Consider the following 27,050-nt stretch of genomic DNA (forward strand, 5'->3'; position numbering starts at 1 on the left):
TTTGCCAGATAGAAGGTGCATTAATTCACATATATTGATACCCTTTCACATGTCTTGGTCCCCATTACCCTCCCCTTCACCCCCCACCCATCTTGGTTTTCTCCCCTTCCCTATCCAATTTCAAATAACCAAATACAAATATATCCAATATATCAGATAACAAAGTGAGATACTGTAACAATATGAGATAACCAAGGGACAGCAAAAGAGTTGAGAGATAACCTAGTACATTAAGGACAACAATCATTCATTATATGGCTTTTGTTTCAATATCCTGGAGGTCTTTTCAATTAGCTTCATACTATATGGCCTTATGTATCAAGGTTTTGCTCTATTGCACATCTCTGCTAGTAGAGCCCAAGGTTTCTACTGATTATGACAAATGAGGGAAACCATTGAGCCTAAGTTCCTTTGAGTCTGGCTTACTTCACTTAATATGATTTTTCCTAAGTCTTTCCATTTCCTAACAAATGGAGCGATGTCATTCTTTCTGACAGCAGCATAGAATTCCATTGTGTACAAATACCACAACTTGTTGATCCACTCATCAACTGAGGGACATCTAGGTTGGTTCCATATTTTTGCTATGGTGAATAATGCTGCAATAAACATTGTTGTGGTAGTGGATTTAGTATGCCCTAGTTTCTGGATGGTTGGGTAAATGCCAGGTAGTGGAATTGCTGGGTCATAGGGGAGCTCTATGTTTAGCCTTTTGAGGCACTGCCATACTGCTTTCCATAGTAGTTGAACAAGTTTGCACTCCTACCAACAGTGTAGTAGTGATCCCTCCTGGCCACATCCCCTCCAGCATCTGTTGTTATTCGTTTTCCTGATCCTGGTCATTCTAACTGGAGTGAGGTGGAATCTTAGAGTTGAATTAGAATTTTTTATTTTTTTGTTTTAATTTTTTTTCATGGGACTTGAACTCTAGGACTGGGCATTATTCCTGAGCTTTTCACCTCAAGACTACCACCCCACCCCTTGATCCATAGCCTCACTTCTGGTTTTCTGGTTAACAGGAGAGGAGTCTCATGAACTTTAGTGCCTGGGCTGGCTTTGAACTGTGATCCTCAGATCTCAGCCCTAAGTAGCTAGGATTATAGGCATTGAGCCACCATGCCCAGCTGTTTTAAAAATTCATTTTTGCTGGAGATTGAACAAGTCTTATGTACACCTAACCCTGAGAGAATACTGCATGCTAGTTGATAGAGCTACATGTTTAACAGTACTGCTGAAATGTAAATCCAAGTAATGGATATTCCCTGGTACAGAAGACAAGTTCCTCACTCTGTATTTTATGTCCACTGCTGTACCCCATGTGTTTATCAATCATAAACTGTTTTGCCAATGTCCCCAGTAATACTCTGAATAGTAAGGACTACTGCTCAGTGAACACTGGATAAATAAAATGGAATATGGCTGGGCAGGAGCTCTTCTGCTTATCCCTTCAGATATGTACTTACCTTCTCTTCCTGGCTTCATGTCTGACTCAGAGCATAAGTCATTGAATTTCCTTGCCCTCTGGATTTTGGTCCATAGCCTCAGGAACTGTGGTTGAAGGAAGAGTAGGTCCAGGTGTGTATTTCCTTGTTTCTTTGCAGGTGCTTTGTACTAGGCTCTCAGGTCTTAGCTTTGGAGAAGCAACCATCTTTTCCACATAGTCTTCTCCATCTCTGGGCTAGGTTTAGTACTTCCTTCTTGCATCCCTACCATGCTAAAAGCCATAGGCCTAGAAGCTACAGAGACTTGGGTCCTGGCAGTACTCAGGGTTTTTGCTTTTTGTTGGTCCTGGGGCTTGAATTCTGGGCCGGGATGCTGTCCCTGAGTTCTTCAGTTCAAGGCTACCACCCTACTCCTTGAGCCACAGCCCCACTTCTCATTTTCTAGTGGTTAAATTGGAAACAGAGTCTCATGTTTTTCAGTCCAGGCTGGCTTTGAACCTCAATCCTCAGATCAATCTTCAGCCTCCTGAGTAGCCAGGATTACAGGTGTGAGCCACCGCGCCCTGCAGCACTCAGGGTTTTAATGTATCTGACCAGTACCTTTATTGCTAAGTCACGGAACTGTTCTTAGAGAAGTCTAATTCAAGTGCCAGTTTTCTCAGGGATCCTGACAGTGTCCCTTCTGAATAAGCAGTTGACGACATTCTGATCTCTGGAGGAAATGCTGCTCATTAACATTGTTATGGAGAACTGTTGGTCCTTTAGCCCAGTTTTTAATGGCCAAATAACTCAATTTTGGCATTTGTTGACAAATCATTTCAGAGCCACCAACAAATGATATACTAAGAAACTAGAAATATTTGCTTATATTAGACTCAGAAAAGATGGAATAGTTTTTGGTTTGAGATCATAAGACTATATGGCATAATTTCAAGGTAAGGGACCATGCTTCAATGTGAAAGATGTCAAAATGGATTGCACTCATATACATATACAACAGAACAGAGTGACTTTTTTGCTAGTCGTGGAGCTTAAATCCAAGGCCTGACCACTGTCTTTGGGTGTTTTTCTCAAGGCTAGCACTGTGCCACTTGAGCCACAGCAACACTTCCAGCTTTTTTTCTATGTATGTGGTACCGAGGCATCGAACCCAGGTCTTCGTGCATGCTAGGCAAGCACTCTACCACTAGGCCAAACTCCCAGACCCCAGAGTGACATTTTGAGTGTCAGTTTTTCTTTGCTGTGACAAAACAATTGGGAAAAAGTGTCACTGTTGTTGGCTAGTATGACGCTGCAGGAACAGGTGACGCAGGAGGCTGCTCTTCTCATGAGAGCTGGGAAAGAAAGAGCCAGAGCAGAAGAATCCTGGGACAAGATGTACCCTTTAAAATCCCACTTCCCCCTGTTCAGTTATGAAGTCATCAATTGGCTCCTTCACAGATAAAATTAGTGCCTCATGTTGCAGCCTCAAATCTGCCACCAACTAGGGATTGAACTTCAACGTATGTGCTTTTTTGTGGGGGAAGGGCAGGGAAGTATCTTATTGTTCAACTACAAAATTCTATTTTTATACCTATTGTATGGTTTGAGAATTAAATACAGAAACCAATTACCTAGAAATTCTTTCCCAGGCTACTTCACTTCCAATGGGGGGAAAAAACAACCAAGGCTTCAATGTAAAATATTTTGTTTTAATTGTACTTATATCTGTGAAACAAAGAGCAATTTTCAATTTTAGTCACCTATCTTCATTATTTCTTGAAAAGCCAATTTGTTAGACAATATAACCAGGTACAGAATAAACATTGTAATAAATGTGTGTTCTTTACTTCTAAGTGGATACTTGCAATTATTTTCTCCTGACCAGATTAAAAAATAAAAGGACTGATTTAAATCCTGCAACTTACTCAACTCATTGTGAGTTACTTGCAAACATCCAACCTTAAGAGATGGTTCTTATATAAAAAAGAAGCATATTCTAAGTATCTTAAATGATCTTTAATTTATTAAATCTCTGCATTTTTGTGTGTAGTTCACAAATACTTTGATTATCTGCATGAAAACTAATATTGCAGCCATACCTTTGCAAAAAGCTTGTCAATGTCAAAGGCTTCATTCCTTTAAAAAAAAAACATACAAAAAGGAGCCAACTACCTGTACTGTCTAAATGAGAAGATTAAATACATACTTAAAATCCTTCCAGAAAGATGAGTGTTTTGTTAGTGCCTTCAAAATAGAATGCCTGCCACTTCAATGCGATAGATTTAGCATTACAAGTCCGTATAATTTGAAATCCCATGTGCCTAATTTGCAATTTGTAGTATTTTAGAAATACTAACAAAACTTGATGCTCATTATAAGTAATACCATTTTTCTTATCTTTTCTCCCACTAGGCAGTATTGCTGATGTTACTATGTCTAGTGAAATTAAGTTCTAAGAAAAGCTTAAATTGATGCTAAGTAAGGCTGTACTTTCTGGAAAATTCCAAACCTGTCTGTATGTACCTAGCATCTTTTTTCCACATTCACACCCTGGAAATAAATGAAATTGTTTCTCCCAATTCCATCCATTATATCAGTGCAATGCTCATAACTATTTATACAGAATGATCTGAGAAACTATTCAAAGTTGTCAGATATCAGAGCCCAGTTCTCAAACTGTGAGAGGAAAAAGCACTTTAAATTTCAGGATACATATACATACACACACACACACACACACACACACACACACACACACACACACACACACACATTATCTCAAAGGCAGAAGTTGGTTTTTATATTTGGTAAACAACTTCCATAAAGCTGGATGAATACAGTTCAAAGACAAATGTGACAAATGGCTCTACACGAAAACTGTCTAGGATTTTATATAGAGAGAACAGAAACCACAGTTCAAAAAACATGGCAAACCAACAGAGTTCAAGCCATAAGAATACTCCAACAATTAAAGTTTCTTCTTCTTGAGGCTATCCAGTGCTTTTCTAGCCTGTAATTTGCTCTTCTAATTTAAATGGAGTCTATTTTGTCTGATTATACCATGCAAAAGTCTTACCCCTGGCAAAGAAGAACTCAAACAGAAAAGGGTGACTGGTGTTTTCTGTTTTTCTATTTTTTCTACATTATTATTATTATTATTATTAGAAGCCCAGAGAAGATATATGTCCAATGTACAATACTCTAGGTTTGACTTATGAACATGAACCCAAAGAAACATCAACTACAGTTCAAAAACTCAAGAAAAAAGGGATTCATAAGAAATCAGAATACTGACAAATATTTTAAGCCTTATTTTCCAAATGCTAAAAAATGCTAAGTGTAAACTGAAAATACTAATGAGATTTAATAGGCACTGTGTGTAATATGTGCAAAAGTTTGCAAAGTTTTCTTTCTGGCTTAAATTTTTTCTTTTGGAGGTGCTTTAAGAAACTATCAAATATACTTCTCTTACAAATATAAAGCTTCCATTCTCCCCTGATTAAAGGCAATTTGTAAAAAATTCAAAGTTTACCAACAATCAATAACACAGGTGAAACCGACAAATTCATTTTCTTTCTGGAAAAGAATAGCAAATCAACGTGTAAGATGTCAAAAGGCTTAAGAAAGACCACTGTCTAGAAGCCACCCAGAAAATTTGTCTATTGCTGAAATCTTTTGTTCTTCAAAGTCGTCATCCACCAGGTGAAGGTTTCATATCCGGACACCTTAAAAATTTCACATAAATCAGTCAATCAGATTTTCGTGCCACAGTACATAAAATTGGGTACCTAGCAAATGATAAGGATTTTCTGGAAGTATAGGAGTGATGTATTAATACAACTTTTACAATAAATTCTAGAAATTTTGAGCAATTCTAATCAGAATACCTCCTTTATAGGAAGTAGTAATAAGCGATGGGAATATGGAATCTGACTTAGCCTACATTCTGGTTTGTTTCAGGCTTTGGTCAGTACGTATTTTCATGCTTTTATGGCTAAAGGTAAAACCTCTCCTATGAAGAGTTATATAAGAACCATTTCTCAGTGTAGGTTCTCAGAGATTCATTCATTTTCTGGATTTTTTTTTTCAGTCAATATAAGTTGGAACTAAGTATAGTACTTTACTTTCCAGAACTGAGATATATAAGTGTGATCAATCTTTGTCTTGCAAAGGTTTTAAAAGTTGTCACCTTTCTAAGACTCTAGAGGATCTTTTCTCTCCCTCATCTACCACACATTGGTATTTTGGGTAGTATCAATTAAGGGAATATGTTAATCTTGCTTTGCCATAACAATCTGTAGTCAAACCCATCTGAATTTCAAAGATTCAACTAGCTTCAGATGATCATTTTCTTTTTTTCTTTGCTTGTTTGTTTTGCAAGTTCCAGGGCTAGAATTCAGGGCTTTTTGATTTTGCTTTGTTTGCATACTCATGGCTGACATTCTACAACTTCAGCCACACTTCTAATACAGCTTTATAGCTGTTTATTTTGGAAATGGAGTCTAATAGCCTTTTCTGCCTGGCTAACTTCTTATTGCAATCCTCCTATCTCGCTATGAATACAGGTATGTACCAAAGTACCCAGTTCAGTTGATGATTTTCTTCAAAGAGTCTGGCCTAAAATTTTAAAGGGCTTTTAATCAAATTAATATTTTTAAATATGCTAGGAACACAATCATCCTATTTAGTGCATTTCTGTTAATGACCTAAATATTGACTTTCCAATGTACACTTCATAGTAATAGCACGAAGAACGCATGAAATACTCAAGACATTCCTTTCATTTTTTTCCATAACAAGTTTGGTAGAAGGTACAGATGTCTTTGTTTAGAATTTAACAGTCACCTTACCTAATTGTAAACTTTAGCTTGTTTTTCCTTCATCATCTTCTGGCTTGGAAACTTCCTCTGTTTTCTACAAAGGGAACACACACACACATACACACACACAAAGCCATCAGTGAGCTCTTGGTTTTCTGGGCAGAATGTTCAAGTATTGATCTACCAGGGAAGGTTTATGAGGAAATGAGAGCCTTAGAATTTCTACTCTTGATCACACCTTGAGTAATTTTAACCGAAGCTCCAAATTAATGGCCAGTGCTGAGACAAATTGAATCCCATACCTTCCATTCCTCAGCATCTGCTCTGTAGAGGAAACATGAGAACTATGTACGGCTATAATGTGGACATTGAATGAGTCACAGGAAACATGTAAAAAAGGCATGGTCCCAGGATGGCACTGTTGGAGGGCACTGTGTGCCTCCAGGAGCTAGAGCATTATGGGAATGTCATTAGACCATTGGGACTGTACTCTCAAAGCAAATAGGAAACTGCTCTCTCTTATACTTCATTTTATGGTCCACAAGGTGAGCATTTTGCTCTGCCAGGCACTACTACTACAGCACTAATGTGCTGCCCAAGGCAATATAGCCATTCAGTTATAGGCTGGATCATCCAAATCTTTATAAATTAGATGCCCTGAGTATTTTATAGTAGTGGCAAAAACCTGACTAATACATGAGTCCCATTATTTATAAATCTGCCTCCCAGGTGCTGCCAAATGAACATACTGGACTACAGAATCTCTAACATCTTTCCTGATTTTTATATATTCCCTTCCATGCTTAAATACTGCACTCAGGGTAGGAACCATAGGCAACTGTCTATGTTAAAAACATGCAACATTTATTAAGATCTTTTAAATCCACAGTTACTTAGAAAATACATACACACATTACAATTTCAGTTTAGCAAGGTATGCTTAAAATCTTTCATGCTAAATAGCTGACAATCCATAGTAAATAAGCTACTTCCATAGAATTGCCAAGTTAATTTTAATATTGACTGCCCCATGGTTACCTGTGTGGAATCCTTTGCATTACCTCCATTCTTGGGAGTTTGGGAACTGGAGGTAGTCTTCTTGGTATTATCCTAAAGCAAAAAAAGTCATAAGGCTACTGCATCACAGTCCCGTCCCCAACAATTAAATACTGGCTGCAATCAAATTAATCTAGCCTATTCTTTGCAGTAGTTTGAAGATCACTAAAACCAGTGAATGTTATCATGATTTTTTTCATATATTTTTTATTGTAAATATCAGAAGGGTTACATTCACCAGATAGACGGCGCATTACTTCACAAACATTGATACCCTTTCTCATGTCTTGGCCCACATTTCCCTTCCCCCACCCCTCATCTGTTTTCCCCCCTTCCCTATCCTAGTTCAAATAACCAAATAAGCATATATACAATGTATCAGATAACAAGGTAAAATCCTGTAACAATATGAGATAACCAAAGGACAGAAAAAGAGATGAGAGATAACAGAGTACATTAAGGATAACAATCACTCATTTTCTGGCTTTTTGTTTCTATATCCTGGAGGTCCTTTCATTTAGTGTCATACTATGTGGCCTTATGTATCTAGGTTTTGCTCTATTGTAAGTCTCTGCTAGGAGAGTCCAAGGTTCCTTTGAGCCTATGTTCCTTTGAGTCTGGCTTTGTTGTCATGATTTCTTAAGCAACAGTACCCAAAAGTGCTTAAAACAGGTGGTAAAAGGATAAAAGAATGGAACTGATTTCACACAAACGTTATTGTCACCAAAATAGAGCTTTTCTGTTATCAAAAAGACAAGAGATACACCAAGTGCTGGAAAATATGTGAAAAAATTGAATCATAGTCCATTGCTGGTGAGAATGTCCACTGACACAGCTAATATGGCTCACCAGAGCTAAGGTGTGGAAAATAAATTAAACATCCGTAGATGGATAAATAGATAAAGGGTAATACTGAGATACCTGCTATTTGCCATAAGACAGGTATACTGGAGGATGTCATGCTAAGTGACATGTTCTAGACACAGAAAAATACTAAATGATCTTTGTTCAATACACAGAGACAAAGAATAAAACAGTCATTTCCACAGACAGGACAGGGGCCACAGGGAGGAAATGTAAATTAAAGGACACAATAGCTAATGAGTAGTTGAACAAGTCCAAAGATCGATTGTTCTGTATTATGAAGATTAAAGGTAGTAAAATTATATTCCACTAGACTTTTGTTAAATAAGTATTTTTAGCTACTATCTACAGGTATCCCATAGCTTTACATCACGAACCTTAACTATACGCACAAAAAATTAAAATTAAAAATCAACTTATAAAATGAGTTCAGACTTAGAAAAAAATCATATTAAGTGAAGTAAGCCAGACTCAAAGGAACATAGGCTCAATGGTTTCCCTCATCTTTCATAATCAGTAGAAACCTGGTCTCTACTAGCAGAGATTTACAATAGAACAAAACCTAGATACATAGGCCATATAGAATGATGCTAAATGAAAGGACCTCCAGGATATAGAAACAAAGCCATATAACGAGTGATTGTTGTCTTTAATGTACTATGCTATCTCTCATCTCTTTTGCTGTCCCTTGGTTATCTCATATTGTTACAGTATTTCACCTGGTTATCTGATATATTGTATATATGCTTTTGTTTATTTGAAGTCAGATAAGGAAGGGAGGAAAACAAGATGAGGGGTGGGGATAGGGGAAGGGAAATGGGGACCAAGACATGAGAAAGGGTATCAATGTTTGTGAAATAATGCACCTTCTATCTGGTGAATATAATGTAACCCTTCTATTAATTACAATAAAAATAAATGAAAAAAATGTGTTCAGAGAGCAGGAATGGGTCACATGGGAAAATTAAGTCCATTAGCTAAAGAAGGTTTTAATTAGCTGTATTCAGAAGTCAGTAATAGAAGGCTGAAATAGTCTAGAAAGTTCAGTCACCTAATATAGGTAACTCAATAACTGGGGCTATGCTTAACGCTGGACATAGTAGTAAAGTGGATCTGCCCAGTCCAGTCTGAAAAACCGTTGAATTCTGGTCCCACATTTCCTTCTATTTGATTTATGAGAGGGCATGTCTTGTTGAATTATGCGTCATTTATTCATTCTGAACGGTGTTTTGAGCACATTCTAAGATTCAGGTGTCTGTTATGGCTAAACTCAGAAGTCAAGACTTGCATGTAGCAGCTGCACAGATTAATGCACATAACACATGTAACAGACATGTAACCAGAGTTCAGGGAAGGTCTGGGAAGAGGCTAGGTGGCCTGGGGTGAAAGGAGGATAAGCAAGTCTTGATGCTAAGCTTAGATATGCTGGAATAATGAGGAGTTAACCAGTTAGGCAAGAGGAAAATAGGAAACTTCAGAAGTGACAGGAAAGGGTCTGGGGAATTAGGAACTCTCTCATTTAAATGAATAGAATCTGACAATCAATAACCATGGCTTTACAAAATTTGAAGCGACATAGAAACTAGTGATAAAACTATATCAAACATTATCTTATAGGCTAAGTGTAACTATATAGAACATACAGACAGAAAAAGACAAAGTAAGCATAAAATAATGTTTGTAGAGTCTTAGAATTATGATTTTTTCCTTTTCTTACGTTCTCTGTAGTATCATTGATTCTACAGTTAAAAATAACATATACGTATACACAGATACATGTACATACACATTACAAGGAAAGGTCAATACCTTTTCTGTGTTCTGTGCGGTTTTTGGAGCTGAACAGCTGTCCAGGTCTCCTGAGAGGGCATCGATGGGGTCTTGGTCAAGTTCAGGTTTCTGGGATATTGACAGATATAACCAACAGTGAGAAACACAAGGCAAAATACAAATAAGGCATTTCCTCACATCCCTGAAAAATAAAAGATATTAATAAGAAAAAAATTACCGACTTCCCCCACAACATAACATATTGTAGAGAAAAGAAAGCCATGGAAATTTGATATGTCATGATCTATCACAAATTTACTCTCATAGAAAACGTATCTATCTATCTATCTATCTATCTATCTATCTATCTATCTATCTCACAAAAGGCTTTTGTGAGGAATAGGTAAGGGGTATGTAAGAGAAAAATAGCACATATAAATTCTTACTGTATATTTTAGAATACAGTAAAACACAAGGCAGGCATTTGATAAATTTTACTTTCTTAATTAAACATTAATTGAAACACACTACTCTGGTATTTACCTTTACTTCCTTTGATTTCTTTGTAGATGGCTTGGCTGGTTTGTCCTTAAAAACATAAGTGAGATTATTTTGTTAAATACAGATCTTCAAAAAGATTTACTTAGGTATAATCAGTACTTAAAGAATCTATCATTCAATGATTTGATTTTGACATGATGGAGTACAGGTTGGCATATCTCATAAACCTGCATCCCAACCATTTCTCTAAGATTTCTTTGCCCTTCTACAACACTTCAGTAGCTTTGAGGAAATACAAAGAGACTAATCCTGGAAGGGACACATATTCTACTTAAGAACTTGAATTCATCAGATGGTTTAAAAATGACAGAATTTTTTTTGACACTTGACAGAATCAAGTTCTTAAACAGAATATGCTCCCAATGGTACAAAAACTCTTACGTTTACATATCATGTCTTGCTAAAGCTTATGATACTTCATTCTGATTTGAAGACAAGTTTCAAACAAGACTGTACACAGGGTTGACTCAATGGGAATTTTCCCATCTTCAAAAGCAAGGACATTAAATAATACATCTCCCACTGAGATGACATTATCAAAGCAGGGAGGAGTCTTGGGGGACGCAGAACTGCCTTCTCCAGGCATATTCAGCATAAGCAAGGAGAATCAATTCCTCTAACAGAAATCTGTGTGCACTGAAAGCAGACAGCTTTATTTCAGGTAGGAGGTATCTTCTCACCAGATGAAAAAGTATAGGAAAAGAGTAACTTGGTCTTCCTTGTTTTATCTGCTGAATGGAGAGAGGGGGGAAAACAGACCAGGTCCACCTATGAAAAGCTGCATATACAACAGTGTTAGAGATGAAAAGCCAGGGACTTCACGGAAGCTGAACAGAGCTTGAGATTGTGAAGATTTTGTCTGTCCGCATGCACAATAGTGCTGAGATGGTGCAGAAAAAAAGAATGGGAGCAGGCCATGGAGTTGGTCTGTTTATCTGTTCATCTGTTCTATATTCCAATGCTGCTCCTTAATAAAGACTGCTTCCTTCAGAATTCTATTAGAAATTGGCCATTTGGGGGAAGGGAGGATGCAAGACTTGGATTTGAACTCAGAACCTTCTGCCACTTGAGCTACACCTCTCACTCTTTTTGCTTATTTATTTTTACATGAGGTCTCATTTCCTTCCCCTAGGGCCAGCTTGGACTGAGCACTCCCAGCCGCCCATGTAGCTAGGATCATAGATACACATCAATATATTTAGTTTATTGACTGAGATGGAGTATTGCTAACTTATTTGTCTGGGCAGGCCTCAAAGAACAACTCTCTTAATCTCTGACCCTCAAGTTAGCTGGGATCATAGGCATGAAACCAATATACCCAATCTGCTTTGGTCAGTTTTACAGTACTTTCTTGAAAGAGACTTTAAAAAATTTCCATCTCTTGGAATCCTAGTAAGCATCAGAGAGTGACTGAATATTATTCAACTTGTTTATACCCCAGGGCCTTCACACATGAATCTCTAAAGATACTCACTTAAATATGAACACACTTCTAGTTTTCTTCTTACTTCTGGGGCTTCATTAAAAGCACCCAGTCATGACCAATTTTTTATGTTACATTAAGAGAGCAGCTTCTATTCATGTAAGATAGGATTTTAATTTAGAAAGCTTTGGAGAATAAACCAAATTTAGGCATGTTTCCCAGTTTACCTGTCCATCATTGTCCAGGAGATGTCTGTAGTCAGGTGGAATAGTGTCATCTCGTTCTCCGAGCTTGTCTCTGTGTTCCGCTTTAGCTTTCTCCTACAAACATTGAGCAGATATAATGACTCTTTGTTTCCTTTTTCATTTAGAAAATGAAGCATTCAGCATTTATTATAGGCAAAACATATGGTCTTTTTGTTTTTTTTTTAAGTGACAACAAAAAAACAGATAACAACAGTTGGTGAAAAAAAACGTAAACCCACAGGTTTCTGCACATCAGCTGGTAAGTTGGTATTTTAAGTTGAAATATAGGTCTAATTATCATCAGAAACCAAACTAATGGAAAAAAAATTCCCAGGGGTATGTAAAGGGTCTTTTGTTGGTGTTGTTTGTTTTAATTTCACTTTTCAAATTAAAAATAACAAGTTTACAACTTGGACTATTAGAGAGTGTGAGCGTGTTATGTGTGTGTGCCGATCCTGGGGCTTGAATTTAGGGAATGGGGCATTGTGCATGAGCTTGTTTAATGAAGGCTAGCACTGTACCTCTTGAGCCACAGCCCCACTTCTGCCTTTTTGGTAGTTAATTGGAGATTAGAGTTTCAGGGTCTTTCCTACTCTGCTGGATTTGAACCATGTTTCTCAGAATAGTCTCTTGAATAGCTAGGATGACAGGCACAAACCACCAGTGCCCAACTAAAGAGGACTATTTTTGAGTGGCCCTGGTAGAGCAGGACTGGAACAAATCCATATAGAAGTATCAACATTTGGGCAGAAGACAGAGAGGTGAGTAAAGTGCCGTCCCTCAGCACCCCACCTGGGAGGCTCTGCTAGGCTCTGTCACTGAAGCCACACTCCTCCCTGGCAGAGCACAGCTGAATTTTGATGCATGATTATGATTTTGCTTCAAATATAGACGAAGTTCACATCTATATTCATACACTAGCATCATTGTTGTTGGGATATTGTTATGGTGGATAAAACTGTCACTTCTTGGTTCCAAGCTATAATCAGAGGAACTGAATTAGATTATCGAATACTGTATATTATGCATGTGCAAGCATATACATATTGTACAGAATACACAGTGGCCTTCTAGACAACCCTCTGCATGGCATTGCTCTCCTAGTTTAAGTTTGAACTCGGATTCAACTACACCTGGGAAAGCAACTGCTAGTGAAACTTCTGCCACTTCATGGAGACAAGGGGCTCATGTTAAAAATGCACATGTGGGGGAAAGAGGCGGGGCAAAAAATGCACATGTGGGCCGGGAGTTTGGCCTAGTGGTTAAAGTGCTTCCTTAATGTGCATGAAGACCCGGGTTCGATTCCTCGGTACCACATACATAGAAAAAAGCTGGAAGTGGTGCTCAGGCCCTGAGCTCAAGCCCAGGACTGGCCAAAAAAAAAAAAAAATGCACAGGAGAAGTTCTTGTGGGAAGAAAGGTTGATAAAATACAGCTGTGGTTTTGCATCCAAGCAGTCTGTTCTCACAACTCGTATATTTGCTGTCATCAGCTCTGTGCCACAAACATAACCCTCAGTGAAGGAAAAAAAAAGAAATGGAACAGATCGTAGAGCAGAGCAAAGGATATGACTTATCCCTGAAGTCACTAACTCCAGCTGATATCAGAAGCATCTTTTCCTTTCCTATGGAGAATATTACATGCTATCAAAACATTAAATATTCACACATTCAAAACTCTTTTACCTTTACTTTATCTTCCATTGGTTTGTTATCATCAGGGTCAGGCAGTCTTTGCCCAAGACTGTCAGAAAGTTTATCCAAGGCATCATCAAGTTCTTTGTCACTCTGCTACAAATGCAAAATTTCTGAATTAGTCATTGGCAGATCAAAGTATCATAGAAGCCAGCCCAAGAACTCCTACCTTTCTAGAAATGGACCTGATGTTTAGAAGCAGACCTGGTGTAGACCAAGGGGGCTGACAAAATCAGAGAACTGAAGTGCTGGGAAGAAAGGGAGTGAGAACAAGCAGCTTTTCAGGACTGCTCTGTCCCCGACTGCGCTTGTCTCCCTTGTGAAAATTCTACCAGCTTAAGCAAACCTTAGGGACAGATCAGCGGCCACACCCCAGCAAGGGACCTTGAAGTCACCTAATGTGGTTTGAAAATCCAATTTTACCCATCACTTTCCTTCCACGTAGAAATTAAACATGGTTCACTTTGAAAACTGCAGAAGAATACTCAATGATGACAAATAGTTCCCACAAAGGACTCCACAACAGAGGATGGCCTTTAAATGCTTTGCTACACTAGCTTTGATATACTTCAGAAAGAAGAGCAGGAACAAATGCAGGTGGAAGGAGGCTGTAAAAACCACCACTGCCATGGCCATGACTGCCTGGAGCATAAAAGCCCGGGGACCATCTGGTATCTGTCACAAGGCTAAGAGGGCTCCTTGGCCACATTGGGGGATAAGGGTCCTCAAAGCACACCAGCTGCTAGATATCTCTATCTTTACTTTCAGAAAGCCTTTTAGGAAAGTATGTTACTCGAAAAGGTAAATTTACTCGAATTTTGACTGTGTAGTTAACTCGTTATATTGAATACTTGATATAAATTTTTTTCCCTTAGTTTTGGTAACTACCATAAGGAAACATTAGTCATAGATTCTTGCAAGGGAAACATGAAGGGAGAAAAGGCATGATGAAATCTCCTTGAGATTTGTGATGGGTATTGCTCCCTAGCACAGAGCCTCAGTCAGGGTAGGTGTGTAATTAAGGACTAAAACCCAAGTCAGAAGCCTGGATTGCTACTCTACTATTCTTTCTGTTGCATGGGGACTTTCATCATTGTGAATGTAAACACACACACATGCACAAGCATGCATGCACACACACACACACACACACACACACACGTGCACACACAGCACATATGTTGCCGGTTTTAAGTGTTTCACTAGAGTCGAGGGTGACAGTTGCTAATGCTCAAGTTCCCTATAGCCCTGTCACTGGATATTTTCAAATAATCTTGGCTGGCCCACCCGGATGAAAATCCATCAGAATCTGAGACTGCAGCATTATGTGAGCTGTTAAGCTACATCTAAAGGAGAGGAGGCAGGACTGACTTTGCTGAAGCAACCTCATTTAGCAAATGAGGCTCTGTTCTTAACCAGAGGAGATGGCATCTGAATTGTGGCAGCCCCTTTGGCTTCTGATGCACCACAGATAATGTACAGCCTTGCTCTGCAGAGATAATTCATCAAGGAAGTCTGGAAAAGTTTTGGCTATGCAACATTGTCTCAGAACAGGAAAATAGTTAAAACAGCATTGGTGCTGAGGTTTTCTTATTGCCAGTATGAAAATGACAAGTTCTTACTGGTACAACAGGAGGAAAATGTCATTCTATGATATATTTGTAAAAAATAATATTTATGAAACTCAACCACTGACAATTCCATAAAATAAATTCAAGGTTAAACAATGTAAATTATAGAATGTATGAGGGAAAGACATAGAGAAGAAAACCAATTAGGAGAAACTAAAGAGTTTTTCAAATGGAGTTATTAAAACATTTATTTAATCTACATTACCACCCTTGCAATTTTGGTGGTAAATTAATAAGCTCCTTGACTGTGACTAAAATATTTTCATTTATCATTTCACAGATACTTTCTGCCATCTCCTTTATCACCAATATAAGCACTTCCAAAACAGAAGGTGTCTGGTCTTTCTAATAATTTTCTCATGTCCTTTTTGTCATTATTGCTAGAAGAAATATTAATAAGACAAGTTGCTTACCGTGGTATTTGGGGGCGGAGCTGTAGCTTGGGTGGTAGAAGCTTGGCTTTGGGAAACCATTTCAGACATCACAGCAGAAAGTTTAGCTTCGTCCAATTTCTTTGGATGAAAATAATTTTCTCATTAATATGCTATATGTATGTAACACTATGCATACAATTTCACAACTTCACAGCTTTCAAGACAGCTCATGACATTTCATTTCCTTGATTCAAATCCACAGATAGTAAACACACTTTGTCCTGTTTATGTCTACAGTATCTTTTTATGTGACTGTGAGGTGTTCTTTAATATTTATTTCTCTAAATGTTGTTTCATAATCCAGTGACTTGCAGTTCTGTGGTTTGTTCATATATTTCCTATTGCAAATTCAGGCTGCCGAAGGTTATCAATTAGTTTGTAGTTAACTGCTCAAAATAAAGTCTACAGGGACAGCGTCTCATAATGTTGGTTATATTCCTCCAAACTGCTCTCTCAGAAATTGCTAAGCTCAACACTGCTGAAATCAGTGGACCGAGGATGTGTTTCTTGCTTTGGCTCTGCTGCCTAGATTATACTTTTATTATGTATTTTTAAGGAGGACTTCATTTATTGACAAACTTTAATATTATTTTATACCAGAAATTTTACTTGTACAGTAAGAACATACAGGTTTACCAAAAAAATGGCAGAGATCATCTTCAAATGTCATGCCTTCACTCACTTTTAGCAGACAATGAAGGAAGGTTTTCTTTTTATTTGTTTCTTGGTTCTGTTTTTAAATTTTTTTGCAAGTGTATTATCACTGCCTGTTTTGAAAATTTACATTTTCAATTTGAAAGCGGAAAGGGGTACACTGTAAATTATCTTCCTTGTAAATTTAAGAGGCTATCTTGAGAGTTACCTGGTCCATCATCATCACATATTTTTTTCAGTCATTCAATAGGCACACAATAATGTACTAATGTTGCATAAGTGTTGTAGTAGATGGAATGAGGTTTCAGCTGTATTATTTTTCTCAAAATTGTAATATATTATTCCAGAAATTTCCCGAACCAATGTTTTCTTCCCTAATTCTCTTCTAAATATTACAATTTGTCATTGACATTTATTTCCCACTTTTTGTAGTAAACTATGCTATCAGTTTCTTTTATGCTCAGTATTATAGCTCTTATTTATCATTATTTTGTACATATCCTAGTATTTAGTTAGGCTATCACTATGTAACATTTTTGCAACACTTTTGTTTTTCATATTGTTATATTTTAGATTTATTTTATTGAGTTATGGAAGGTATCTTATTGCTATTTCAATAAAACCAGTAAGCTCATGACATGAAGGAATCATCCTTATTTATATGGCATTGAACTTAAGATATAAAATGGTCTGTTACTGTGTACCTTCATTCTTTTTCACAGTGTTTATTATATAAGTCTAATATTTCATTTTAATTATAATCTGATGCCAGTAACATATGTATCAAAGAAAATGACATCTACAAACATACTACTAGAGTCATATATCTATAAATGCCTGCAAGTATTGTTTTGTTGTATCTGTCATTTCCTTTTGGATATAATGTTAATCATTCTGCTCATCACTGAGTAGAAATGGCCATATCAACTTTTTAGTTTTTGCTTATAAGTGGAAAGCTTCTAGGGGGCCGGAAGTTTGGCCTAGTGGTAGAGTGCTTGCCTAGCATGCATGAAGACTGGGGTTTGATTCCTCAGTACTACATACATAGAAAAAGCTAGAAATGGTGGTGTTGTAGGTTAAGCCTTGAGAAAGCCATAGGACAGTGCTCAGGCACTGAGTTCAAGCCCCAGGACTTGAGAGAAAAGCTTCTAGGTTGTTATCAGTTATGCTCTGAAGATGCCTGTCTTTAGGTAATTACTTTACCTAAAGACAGATAATTAATTTTAAAACTCACACTTGGTTTATTAAGTTTTACTTTCTATTACCATTAAAAAACCATGACAATAAATACATTCCATGAATACCACTATTGTTGCTTTTTAGAAATTTCAATTTCTAATGTTTTCATGAGTTTTCAAAGCAGTCTATTCTAAGTTTCTTTTTGCACTCAGCAGCATGAGGGTTATACCTTAAATCTTTTTAGTAGAATTTTTACTCAATTTTGTTATTATAGAACAAAACGCATCAAACATGGCATATAAAGTTGTCACTTTTATATATCTGAATATTATTTTTTCCAATTTATTTTTATTATAATTAATAGAAGGGTTACAGTTATATTAGTATATCTGAATATTATAAGCCAGTATATGATAACCTCCTCCCAAAGTTCTTGTGACTAACTCTCAAACTATTTTCTAATATGATCATTTGACTTTTATTACACAAATTACTCCTTTAAATAACTATACTTTGACATTAATGATTTTTTTTCTTTGCTAGACTGCCTATTTTTTGTTTTTTTGGTATAATTGCTTTATCTCAAACCTGCTTAGACATATTTGGGGTGTTTATGGGGGTACTCAATGTAATTATTTCCATATCTTTGAGTTACTAAGAGAAAGAACCTAGGTACAGAATAATAATTAAAAGGAGAAAGGGAAATAAGGACTGTTCTCCCATAATTGGCTTGCATGCACTGTGTTATTATAATCAGATTTTTTTCATATTCCTGAAATACTACCTTCTCTGCTTCTTCCAGTTTCTTTCATTTTTTTTTGCCAGTCCTGGGACTTGAATTCAGGACCTGGGCACTATCCTTGGGCTTTCTCAAGGCTAGCACTGTACCACTTGAGCCACAGCACCACTTCTGGCGTTTTCTGTGAATGTAGTACTGAGGTATGGAACTTAGTGCATGCTAGGTAAGAACTTTACCACTAGGATATCCTCCCGGCCCTGACTTCTTCCAGTTTCTAAGTAAGGTGTGGGTGCCTTTCTGTGAGATGTTCTGCTTATTAGAGGAGAATAAGAAGGTAATCGGATGGAGTTAAGGTGTGATATAATGTTTGGTTAGAAATATATATCTTAGACCGTTAGTAACACCTTTTTAAAGGGCTTAATGCTTCAGTATGAGCAAACACTTAAGGAAACATGGAGGAATCACTATTTCTTCTTATTCTATTTTCCATACGAGGTGTGCTGACTGACAACAATTCATTTAGTGGCTTAGGAACTGGATTTGCCAACCTAATTCTCATGTCTATAAGTTTGGAATGCTACAAGGCATATATTTACATGTAAAAAAAAGCCAGGAAAATTCTACAGTAGAGAAATCCACTGGTCATTACCCAACATTGTCTAGCTTTCTGACAACAGAATTCCTTTTGAAAAACGATGTTCTACCAGCCTTGAGCAAAGAAGCTAAGGGATGTTACAGTATTTTACCTTGTATACCTGATATATTATATAGATGTTTATTTGGTTATTTGAAATAGGATACGGAAGGGGGAAAAACAAGATGAGGGGCAGGGGTGGAGGGAGGGAAATGGGGACCAAAACATGAGAAAGGGTATCAATGTTTGTGAAGTAATGCACCTTCCATCTGGCAAATATAACGTAATCCTTCTATTAATTACAATAAAAAATATAAGAAAAAAGAAGCTAAGGGATAGTGCCTTGTACTGGCAATAAATAAATAAATTGACTTTAAAAAAGAAAAACGATATTCTTAATGAGTTTAAAGTTTCTTAGAGAGAAATTTAGAAAATGATTAAGTTATAGAAAAAATAGGTAGTTTGAGAAGTAATCTCCTCTTTTCATAATGGTACTTAATATTGCATGCTTAGCACGTTGGAAATACCCACAGGAATGATATTTGAGGGTGAAACACATTTTTGGTGGTTATACTGGAGCTGAGGTCAATATTTTTTATCTATCTGCCTATCTGTCTGTCTGTCTGTCTGTCTATCTGTCTATCTATGTTTTATTTTAGCTTCTTAGTTCAATTCTAAGTTACAAACTTCCATCTATTTCTGTCAAAAGTAAAGCAGCAGTTTTGGACTTACAAGAGAGGAAACGTCTGGAGAACCGTAGAAATCCTCGGACAATGCATTAACAAGGAAATCATCACTCATGGGCTGTAAGGAATGGGCAATATATCAAACAAACACCATCATGTATGTCATTGGTACATGCTTTCCTAAACAGAAGGCTAGCCCCTCCCAAAATTAACCATCAAGGATAAAGGAAACAGATACATTTGGTTTGCTTACTGGAGGCTCTTTCTTGGGATCATTTGGCAGGAGTGGTTTTCCGTCTTCATCCTATTTTTGGGTGAAAAACATGGCATTGAGTCATTTCATCCTTTATTCCCAATATGAAACCTGCACACATTACAAAGGACACAATAAAAAATAGTATGGCCTGGAGTGTGGCATAGAATGCTTGCCTGGGTTCAATTTCTTGGTACCACACACAGAGAAAAAGTCAGAAGTGGTGCTGTGGCTCAAGTGGTAGAACACTAGCCTTGAGAAAGGCTCACAGGCAGTGCTCAGGCCCTGAATTCAAACCCCAGGACTAGCAAAAAAAATAGCACTGATCCCGGAAAGCTGTTGTGGAGTGCTATATTATGAAACTCAGGGCTCAGATTCTATCAACTTTTAAATAGCTCTTAAGTGTCACTTTTCGAGGAGTAGGGGGGAAAAAAACCCATGAAAACATTTGAGCTCTTTAGTAAAAGAAGATCTAAAAAATAATTCTACTTATCCACACACATAAAATAATTACAATGGTTTGCCCTGGTGAGATTTCATTGCTTTTGTGTTTTTAAATTGTGAGATATGGTCAGGTGCTGATGGTTCAAACCTATAATTCTAGCTACAAGGAAGCTGAATTCTAAGGATCAAAGTTGAAATTCGAAGCCAGCCAAAGCAAGAAAGTCTGTGAGATTCTTATCTCTGATTAACCAGCAGAAAAACAGCAAGTGGTGGTGAGGCTCAAAGTGGTAGAGCACTAGCCTGGAGCACAGAAGGCTCAGGGACAGCACCCAGGCCCTGAGTTCAAGTCCTACTACAGCCAAAATTTAAAAAGTGAGATATATTGTTTTGTAGAGTATATGCTTTGTTCAAAAATAGTGCCAACTCTGGGTTGGGAATGCATGAAGCCCTGGGTTTGATTCTTTAGTGTCACATACACAGAAAAAGCCAGATGTGGCGCTGTGGTTCAGGTGACAGAGTGCTAGCCTTGAGCAAAAGAAGCTCAGATCAGTGCCTAGGCCTTCAGTTCAAGCCCCAGGACTGGCAAACAAAACAAAATAAAACTAAACTAAAAGACTACCAACTCTTAAACCTTTCCCATCTCTACTGAGTTCACATGCACTTTATGACACTCTCTTCAACTAGGAGCTTGCAAGAGCAGCCCAGGGCCTTTTCCTCACAGGTCTGTTAGTCATTCCTTAGCTATAAAGCCAGTAAATACCACCCCCCCCCAAGTGATACATGGGACCCTGGAGGGGTTTACCTTCAAGTTGAAATTCATCTATCATCACACCATACAGTGTAGCTTAAGGTCTGCTCTCAGAGAGCTGACCCTCACTGACCTCCCATGCCTGTTATGAGCTCAGTGATGAATAACTACAGAGTTTAAACAAGAGATCAAGCCATCACCTAGGAATGTTATACAACAAATGCTGTAGGTAACGAATAGTGTGTGAGGCAACTGGGAAGGAAGATGAAACTACTGAATACAGGGGTCAGGCAAAGCTAATCTCCGAAATGCTGCTACTGAAAGGAACCAACCTCCTGTGAGGAAGCGAGTTCACTGCAGCTGCCCAGCTTCCCCACAGGGATCACTGGAGACAGGCATGTGGCTCTAAGAATTTACAAAGCAATATACCAAAATAAGGCCAATAAGGCTACATAATAGAAATGCTGTAAATTTTTTTTTTTAGTTGCAATGTGAAGTGCAGAAAGGAAGTGAAATAAAAGTTCCAGATGCCCCAGTCAGGGCTAAGTGAAGAAGCTTCCCAGTTAAGTTGACTAAGGTATACAAATGAGGGAGGACTGTGAGTTTGATTGTTAAATGAAAGTTAGATGAATAGTCTTTTCAGGACTGGTCTGTTATGAAGATGGCTGACATTTGTTCATTTGTCCATGTAACTGTCCCTCACATGGGACTTGAATGTGACTGTACTTAAAAATAGATTTGTCACTGAGCTTTAACTCTGCCACGTGTGCTGTACAACGGTATTTTTGACACAATGGAAACAAGTCAATCTCTCACCTTACACAATGGTAAACTGGCTCTCACTTTTTCAAGTCATCCATAAGAGTTGCCAGGCTTTCCACATTGGAAAAGATTGTTTTGGTTTCAGTTTTCCTGTCTGTATTTCTGGCATTGTAACAAACTATGTGTTTGAAGGGAAAGTATTGGGTAGTACCCAGTTGATCTTTTCCTCTCAAGGAAAGGATGGAAAGGCCAATGATTGATAATATTTTAGCTTCCTGTTTAAGGTTTTTTTTTTTTAACATAGTATCTGTGGACTATGCTTCTGTGTTTGAGATACTACCACAGAATTTATATTCTGGCTTTTCTCCCACATTCAGTGGGAATTCAGTACCAACTAAAAAGGAAACTAGTCCAGTCTGATTACCATAATCTCTTCTAGTCTATAATCAGGAGGAATTGTTTCTTCTTTTTCACCAAGCTTTTCCTGGTCTTCTTCTTTGGCGCTCTCCTGAATAAAAGTCAATACCAAGACATGAGAAAGGGTATCAATGTTTGTGAAGTAATGCACCTTCTATCATGTGAATATAATGTAACCCTTCTATTAATTACATTAAAAATATATGAAAAAAGTCGTACCATTTACACTGTTAGTATGTCTTTTTCCTATAAAATGGAAACTGGAGTGGCTAAGCTGGAGGTAAATTACTCTATTATTGGGCTCGAACACACAGATGACCACAGGCTAACACTCCAGCACCTTTAGCACTGTTTTCAATTCTAGAAGCCTCAGGCACCATGTGAGAGCCTGGCCCATTAGCCTGTTAAGCTGTCAGGTTGGAAAGAGCACAGCAGGCATCTGCCACTTCTCTCTCACGTCCTCAGCAATGGGAATGCAGACAGATTAAGCAATGATTTAGAGAACCAGGGCATGTCCATGCTATCTACCTACACACTTTTGGCTTACTGAACAGGACATTCACAGAAAGTCAACTGATCATATTGTATAGAAAATATTTTAAGTGAATTTTGGGGGGGAGGGGACATGTCAATGGTAGTCATTTCTGAAGGCAGCGCCTGGACTACCACGCATTACCTTGACTTTATCCACTGTAGGTTTTCCATCTTCGGTATCTGCTTCTCTTTCCCCCAGGCTGTCAGCCAAAGCTTCCACCGCATCATTGGGTGCCATGTTCTTCTACAAGGACACATGTGAGCATATGAGGAGAATGTTTAGTCACTCCTTTGAAGACAGACCCTTATCAATTCAGATATGCACAATTCATTTCAGGTCTACATAAGAGTCACGTCTTATTACTTATATGTTAGCAATCAGAATTAGAATTAAAATTCATGCTTAGAAAACTTCAGAAGTTAAAAATAGCAAGTTTCTGATATAAAATGTTAAAGTGTATGCAACTTATGGATTTACTGAAGGGGGACAAAAAGAAGATGTAGCCAGAGTTTGGGTCAGAAAAAAGAAAGAAAGAACGAAAGAAAGAAAGAAAGAAAGAAAGAAAGAAAGAAAGAAAGAGAGAAAGAGAGAAAGAAAAGGAAAAACACCAGAAAGGTAAGCAAAGTTAGGGGAAAAGACAGGTCTCTGTGGAGATCAGTCTAAGTGGGCAGCGGAACAAAGATGCTTTCAGAGTCCAGGGGAGACACTTCCATCAGGGAACCCTGACAGTCTTAGGGGTGAGGCATGGCAATGTGTTTTTGCCTAGGCTTCCGAGAGAATCATAGGTCCAGTATATCATGCCCATGACCAACTTTCCTCAGGGCATAACAGAGACCTTCTACTTGGGGTCCAGTTGTTCCATGTCATGATCTCTGGTCACGCTGGTATATACAATGAACTGGGTAACAAAGAGAATGAATGATATGAGGGGGATTTTTTTTAATTTGGGGGCTAAAAAATAGGTCTACAGGGCCTGGAGTTTGGTCTAATGGTAAAGAGGGCCTTCCTACATTATATGAAGACCTGGGTTCAATTCCTAGGTACCAAAAACATAGAAAAAGCTGGAAATAGTGCTGTGGCTCAAATGGTAGAGTTCTGGCCTTGAGAAAGCTTAAGGACAGTGCTCAGGCCTTGAGTTCAAGCCCTAGGACTGGCAAAAATAGGTCTACTTTTGACTTTTCCAAGTCATGAGTCACAATTCACACATTAGTGACTCATATAAAAGAAAAAGAAATTGAATGACTCATGAACAGAACCAACTTTTGCTTTTAAATGACGAAGACAGAAAATAAAATGCATTACACATAATAGCGATAGGCATTTATTAAACTGTTTTCCACGGAGTTGGCACTGGATTGCAATAGCTAGGCTTTTCTATTATTTGTTGGTCAAACAAAAACTTGAAAACTATTAAATAGTCTCATCATGAAAATCTAATCATGGAACTTTCTAACCTCACATTGAAGAATTTTACTAAACAAAAATGGATTTGTTTTATAATCTTAGCATCATTGTAAATAATAAAACTGTTTTGTTAAACTGCTACAAAAAAGCAAGAATTATTCCTCCCAGAGGAAAGGGAGACCAAGTAAAAAGAGATTTGCTGCCACATAGTGGCCGAAGACTGCACAGATTTTCAGTCTCAGTGACAGCAACAAAATCCTTGCTATCTAATTTGTATGAGGTGACACTCATATATGAGTTGGTACCCAAATCTCACCCAAGAAATCTGCCACTTGATCTACTTCAGTACTCTACTCACATTTTACCTCTGTTTTCTCACAGAACCTTTGGAAATCACTGTTTCCCCAGCGTGGGGCCTTTGCCAACCTCTGGTTTAAGAAATGACTGAAAGAATTAAAGACCTATGAGAAGCAACGTTGAGAACTAAGGCATCCTGAAAGAGACTAAAGACTCCACATTCCATTTATATGATGCTTCCTGTTGTCTAATTTAAGAGTTATAGGTCCTTGAATTTCCTACATTTTCTTTTCATGTACACAGAACCACCCTACGCACACACTTCTCTGCCTCCTGCCAGATTCCCTTTACTCACTCATACTCATGCTTTCTCACATTCCACTACTATTCTTCCTGGCTCTAAGGATGTCACAAGGATGAGCTAACTACCTCAGTGACAGTAACCTTGGAAACTGTGGCCTGAGTTGGCAGAATACAGGCCCAAGAAAAGATGGCCAGGGAAAAGGAAAATTAGAGTATTTTTTCTGTCCACTGAAAATCTAGTGGTGAGCTCCACGGTCAGGGCAAAGGTGAAAAAGAACCAAATGAGTTCACTAAGGTCTTTCCTGACACGTACACTTGGCTTAGGAGGCCAGTGACTCAAGTTCTGATCACAAGCATTCCACCCTGAAAGGCTGGCTGTTTTCATTTTGACTACAGACACTAGGGTTGTTTCCAGTTCTGGTCATTGAATTCTTCCTAGATTCCCTTCTCCTCTCGTGTTCTTTAACATGGTGGTTTGTGACCTGGTGTTCAGGGTAAAGGTTGTTAAAGAGTACACTAAAGAAGGGGAAAAAAGTCCTAAACCAGCGGGATAGGGCACATCTGCAATCCCAGGACTCAAGAAGCCTGTTCAAGAGAATAAGTTTGAAACCATTCTTCATGGTGAGACCCTGCTGCCTCACAAAAAAGGGTATCTCGGAATATAGAGGGATCCTGGATTTACAAATGGCACAAAGCATTTTCTTGGCAGGAAGCAACTCTTCACAACACAATGGTAGTCATTTCTGAAGGCAGCGCCTGGACTACCACGCATTACCTTGACTTTATCCACTGTAGGTTTTCCATCTTCGGTATCTGCTTCTCTTTCCCCCAGGCTGTCAGCCAAAGCTTCCACCGCATCATTGGGTGCCATGTCCTTCTACAAGGACACATGTGAGCATATGAAGGGAGTGTTTAGTCACTCCTTTGAAGACAGACCCTTATCAATTCAGATATGCACAACTCGTTTCAGGTCTTATAAGAATCACGTCTTATTACTTATATGTTAGCAATTAGAATTAGAATTAAAATTCATGCTTAGAAAACTTCAGAAGTTAAAAATAGTAAGTTTCTGATATAAAATATTAAAGCGTATACAAGGTTTTGTTCAACTTCTTCAGAACCTCCTTTTGCTAACAATTAACTACAGACTCCAAATTCCAAGTCCTTTCCATTGCTGTGTAGGTCTATCTCACTTTGCTGGTCTCCCTGGACAATGGGACTAGTATTTCCATTTCTCAAGGTGACTCTGCCCGCTATCCTTAGAAAGCACAGAATCCATCCTTCCATACACGAGTTTTCTACATAGATAGTTCAGATTGCACACAAAGCTTAAGAGCTGGCCCGTATCTACAGTCAGCTTAATGAGTGATCAGGAAGCCATTTCCCTCATCTTTGCTATGGCACTCCAATGTTAGGTGGATGGTTCTTAGTTAACAAGAAGCCTCATTGTCACATTACTATACGATGATAATATACAGCAGAAAGTAATTGCCAGATAACAACAACAACAACAAGAACAGAACTTTCTCAGGCTACTGCTCAATGCAATGGAATAGAATTACTCACCAAGGATGTGGGCTTGGGTGGTGTTGACTGTATACTACACATAGAGGTCCGTGACACAGGCTCTACCACAGGAGCCGGGGTGGTAACAGATTTCTGAGAAAAGAAACAGGTGTTATGAATAACTTTGGAAATATATAATTAACAAAGCTGAAACACACAATGGATCAAGCAAAACACTGAGATGTAAGCTGTATGCATAATTCACTTGAATACGTAAGGAATGTTGGATAAAATATCCATTCTGTCATTTTAAAAGGCTTTGGCTGCCACCACCACAAAATATATATGCATATATATGTATATTTATGTAAATGTATACATATACACACACATGTACCAGCAGCCATGTAGCCATGTATACATCTGTATTACTCTTAATAAAGGATGGTGATTAAGAGAAAGAAAAGCAGAAAATCAAAACCACAATATTTTTAGGAGAGCCTTAAGAAGATGAGTAAGACTTTAAATTCTAGAGAACTGATTATTGCAGATAGAAGAGTCTGCATG

At 37.9% G+C, this 27,050-nt stretch overlaps 1 protein-coding gene across 5 annotated transcripts in view; it reads right to left on the reverse strand.

Annotated features, from left to right (window-relative positions):
* Window positions 1–4,969: 4,969 nt before the first annotated feature.
* Window positions 4,970–27,050, reverse strand: part of Cast (calpastatin) — an 88,717-nt gene continuing 66,636 nt past the window's right edge. For all 5 annotated transcript variants that reach the window (XM_090331598.1, XM_090331596.1, XM_090331597.1 and 2 more), the window contains 14 exons: window positions 26,544–26,636; window positions 25,753–25,854; window positions 23,115–23,216; window positions 22,446–22,529; window positions 20,068–20,118; window positions 19,861–19,932; window positions 15,902–16,000; window positions 13,849–13,953; window positions 12,146–12,238; window positions 10,478–10,522; window positions 9,974–10,063; window positions 7,283–7,354; window positions 6,275–6,338; window positions 4,970–5,149 (listed from right to left, as the gene is read on the reverse strand). In XM_090331598.1, coding sequence (XP_090187724.1) covers window positions 6,288–6,338; window positions 7,283–7,354; window positions 9,974–10,063; window positions 10,478–10,522; window positions 12,146–12,238; window positions 13,849–13,953; window positions 15,902–16,000; window positions 19,861–19,932; window positions 20,068–20,118; window positions 22,446–22,529; window positions 23,115–23,216; window positions 25,753–25,854; window positions 26,544–26,636 — 1,059 coding nt within the window. In that variant the 3' untranslated portion in view covers window positions 4,970–5,149; window positions 6,275–6,287. The remainder of the gene's footprint in view (window positions 5,150–6,274; window positions 6,339–7,282; window positions 7,355–9,973; window positions 10,064–10,477; window positions 10,523–12,145; window positions 12,239–13,848; window positions 13,954–15,901; window positions 16,001–19,860; window positions 19,933–20,067; window positions 20,119–22,445; window positions 22,530–23,114; window positions 23,217–25,752; window positions 25,855–26,543; window positions 26,637–27,050) is intronic.

This window comes from Megascapheus bottae, chromosome 4 (genome assembly GCF_031878675.1).
Source record: "Megascapheus bottae isolate mThoBot1 chromosome 4, mThoBot2.hap1, whole genome shotgun sequence".
Classification (NCBI taxonomy): Eukaryota; Metazoa; Chordata; class Mammalia; order Rodentia; family Geomyidae; genus Megascapheus; species Megascapheus bottae.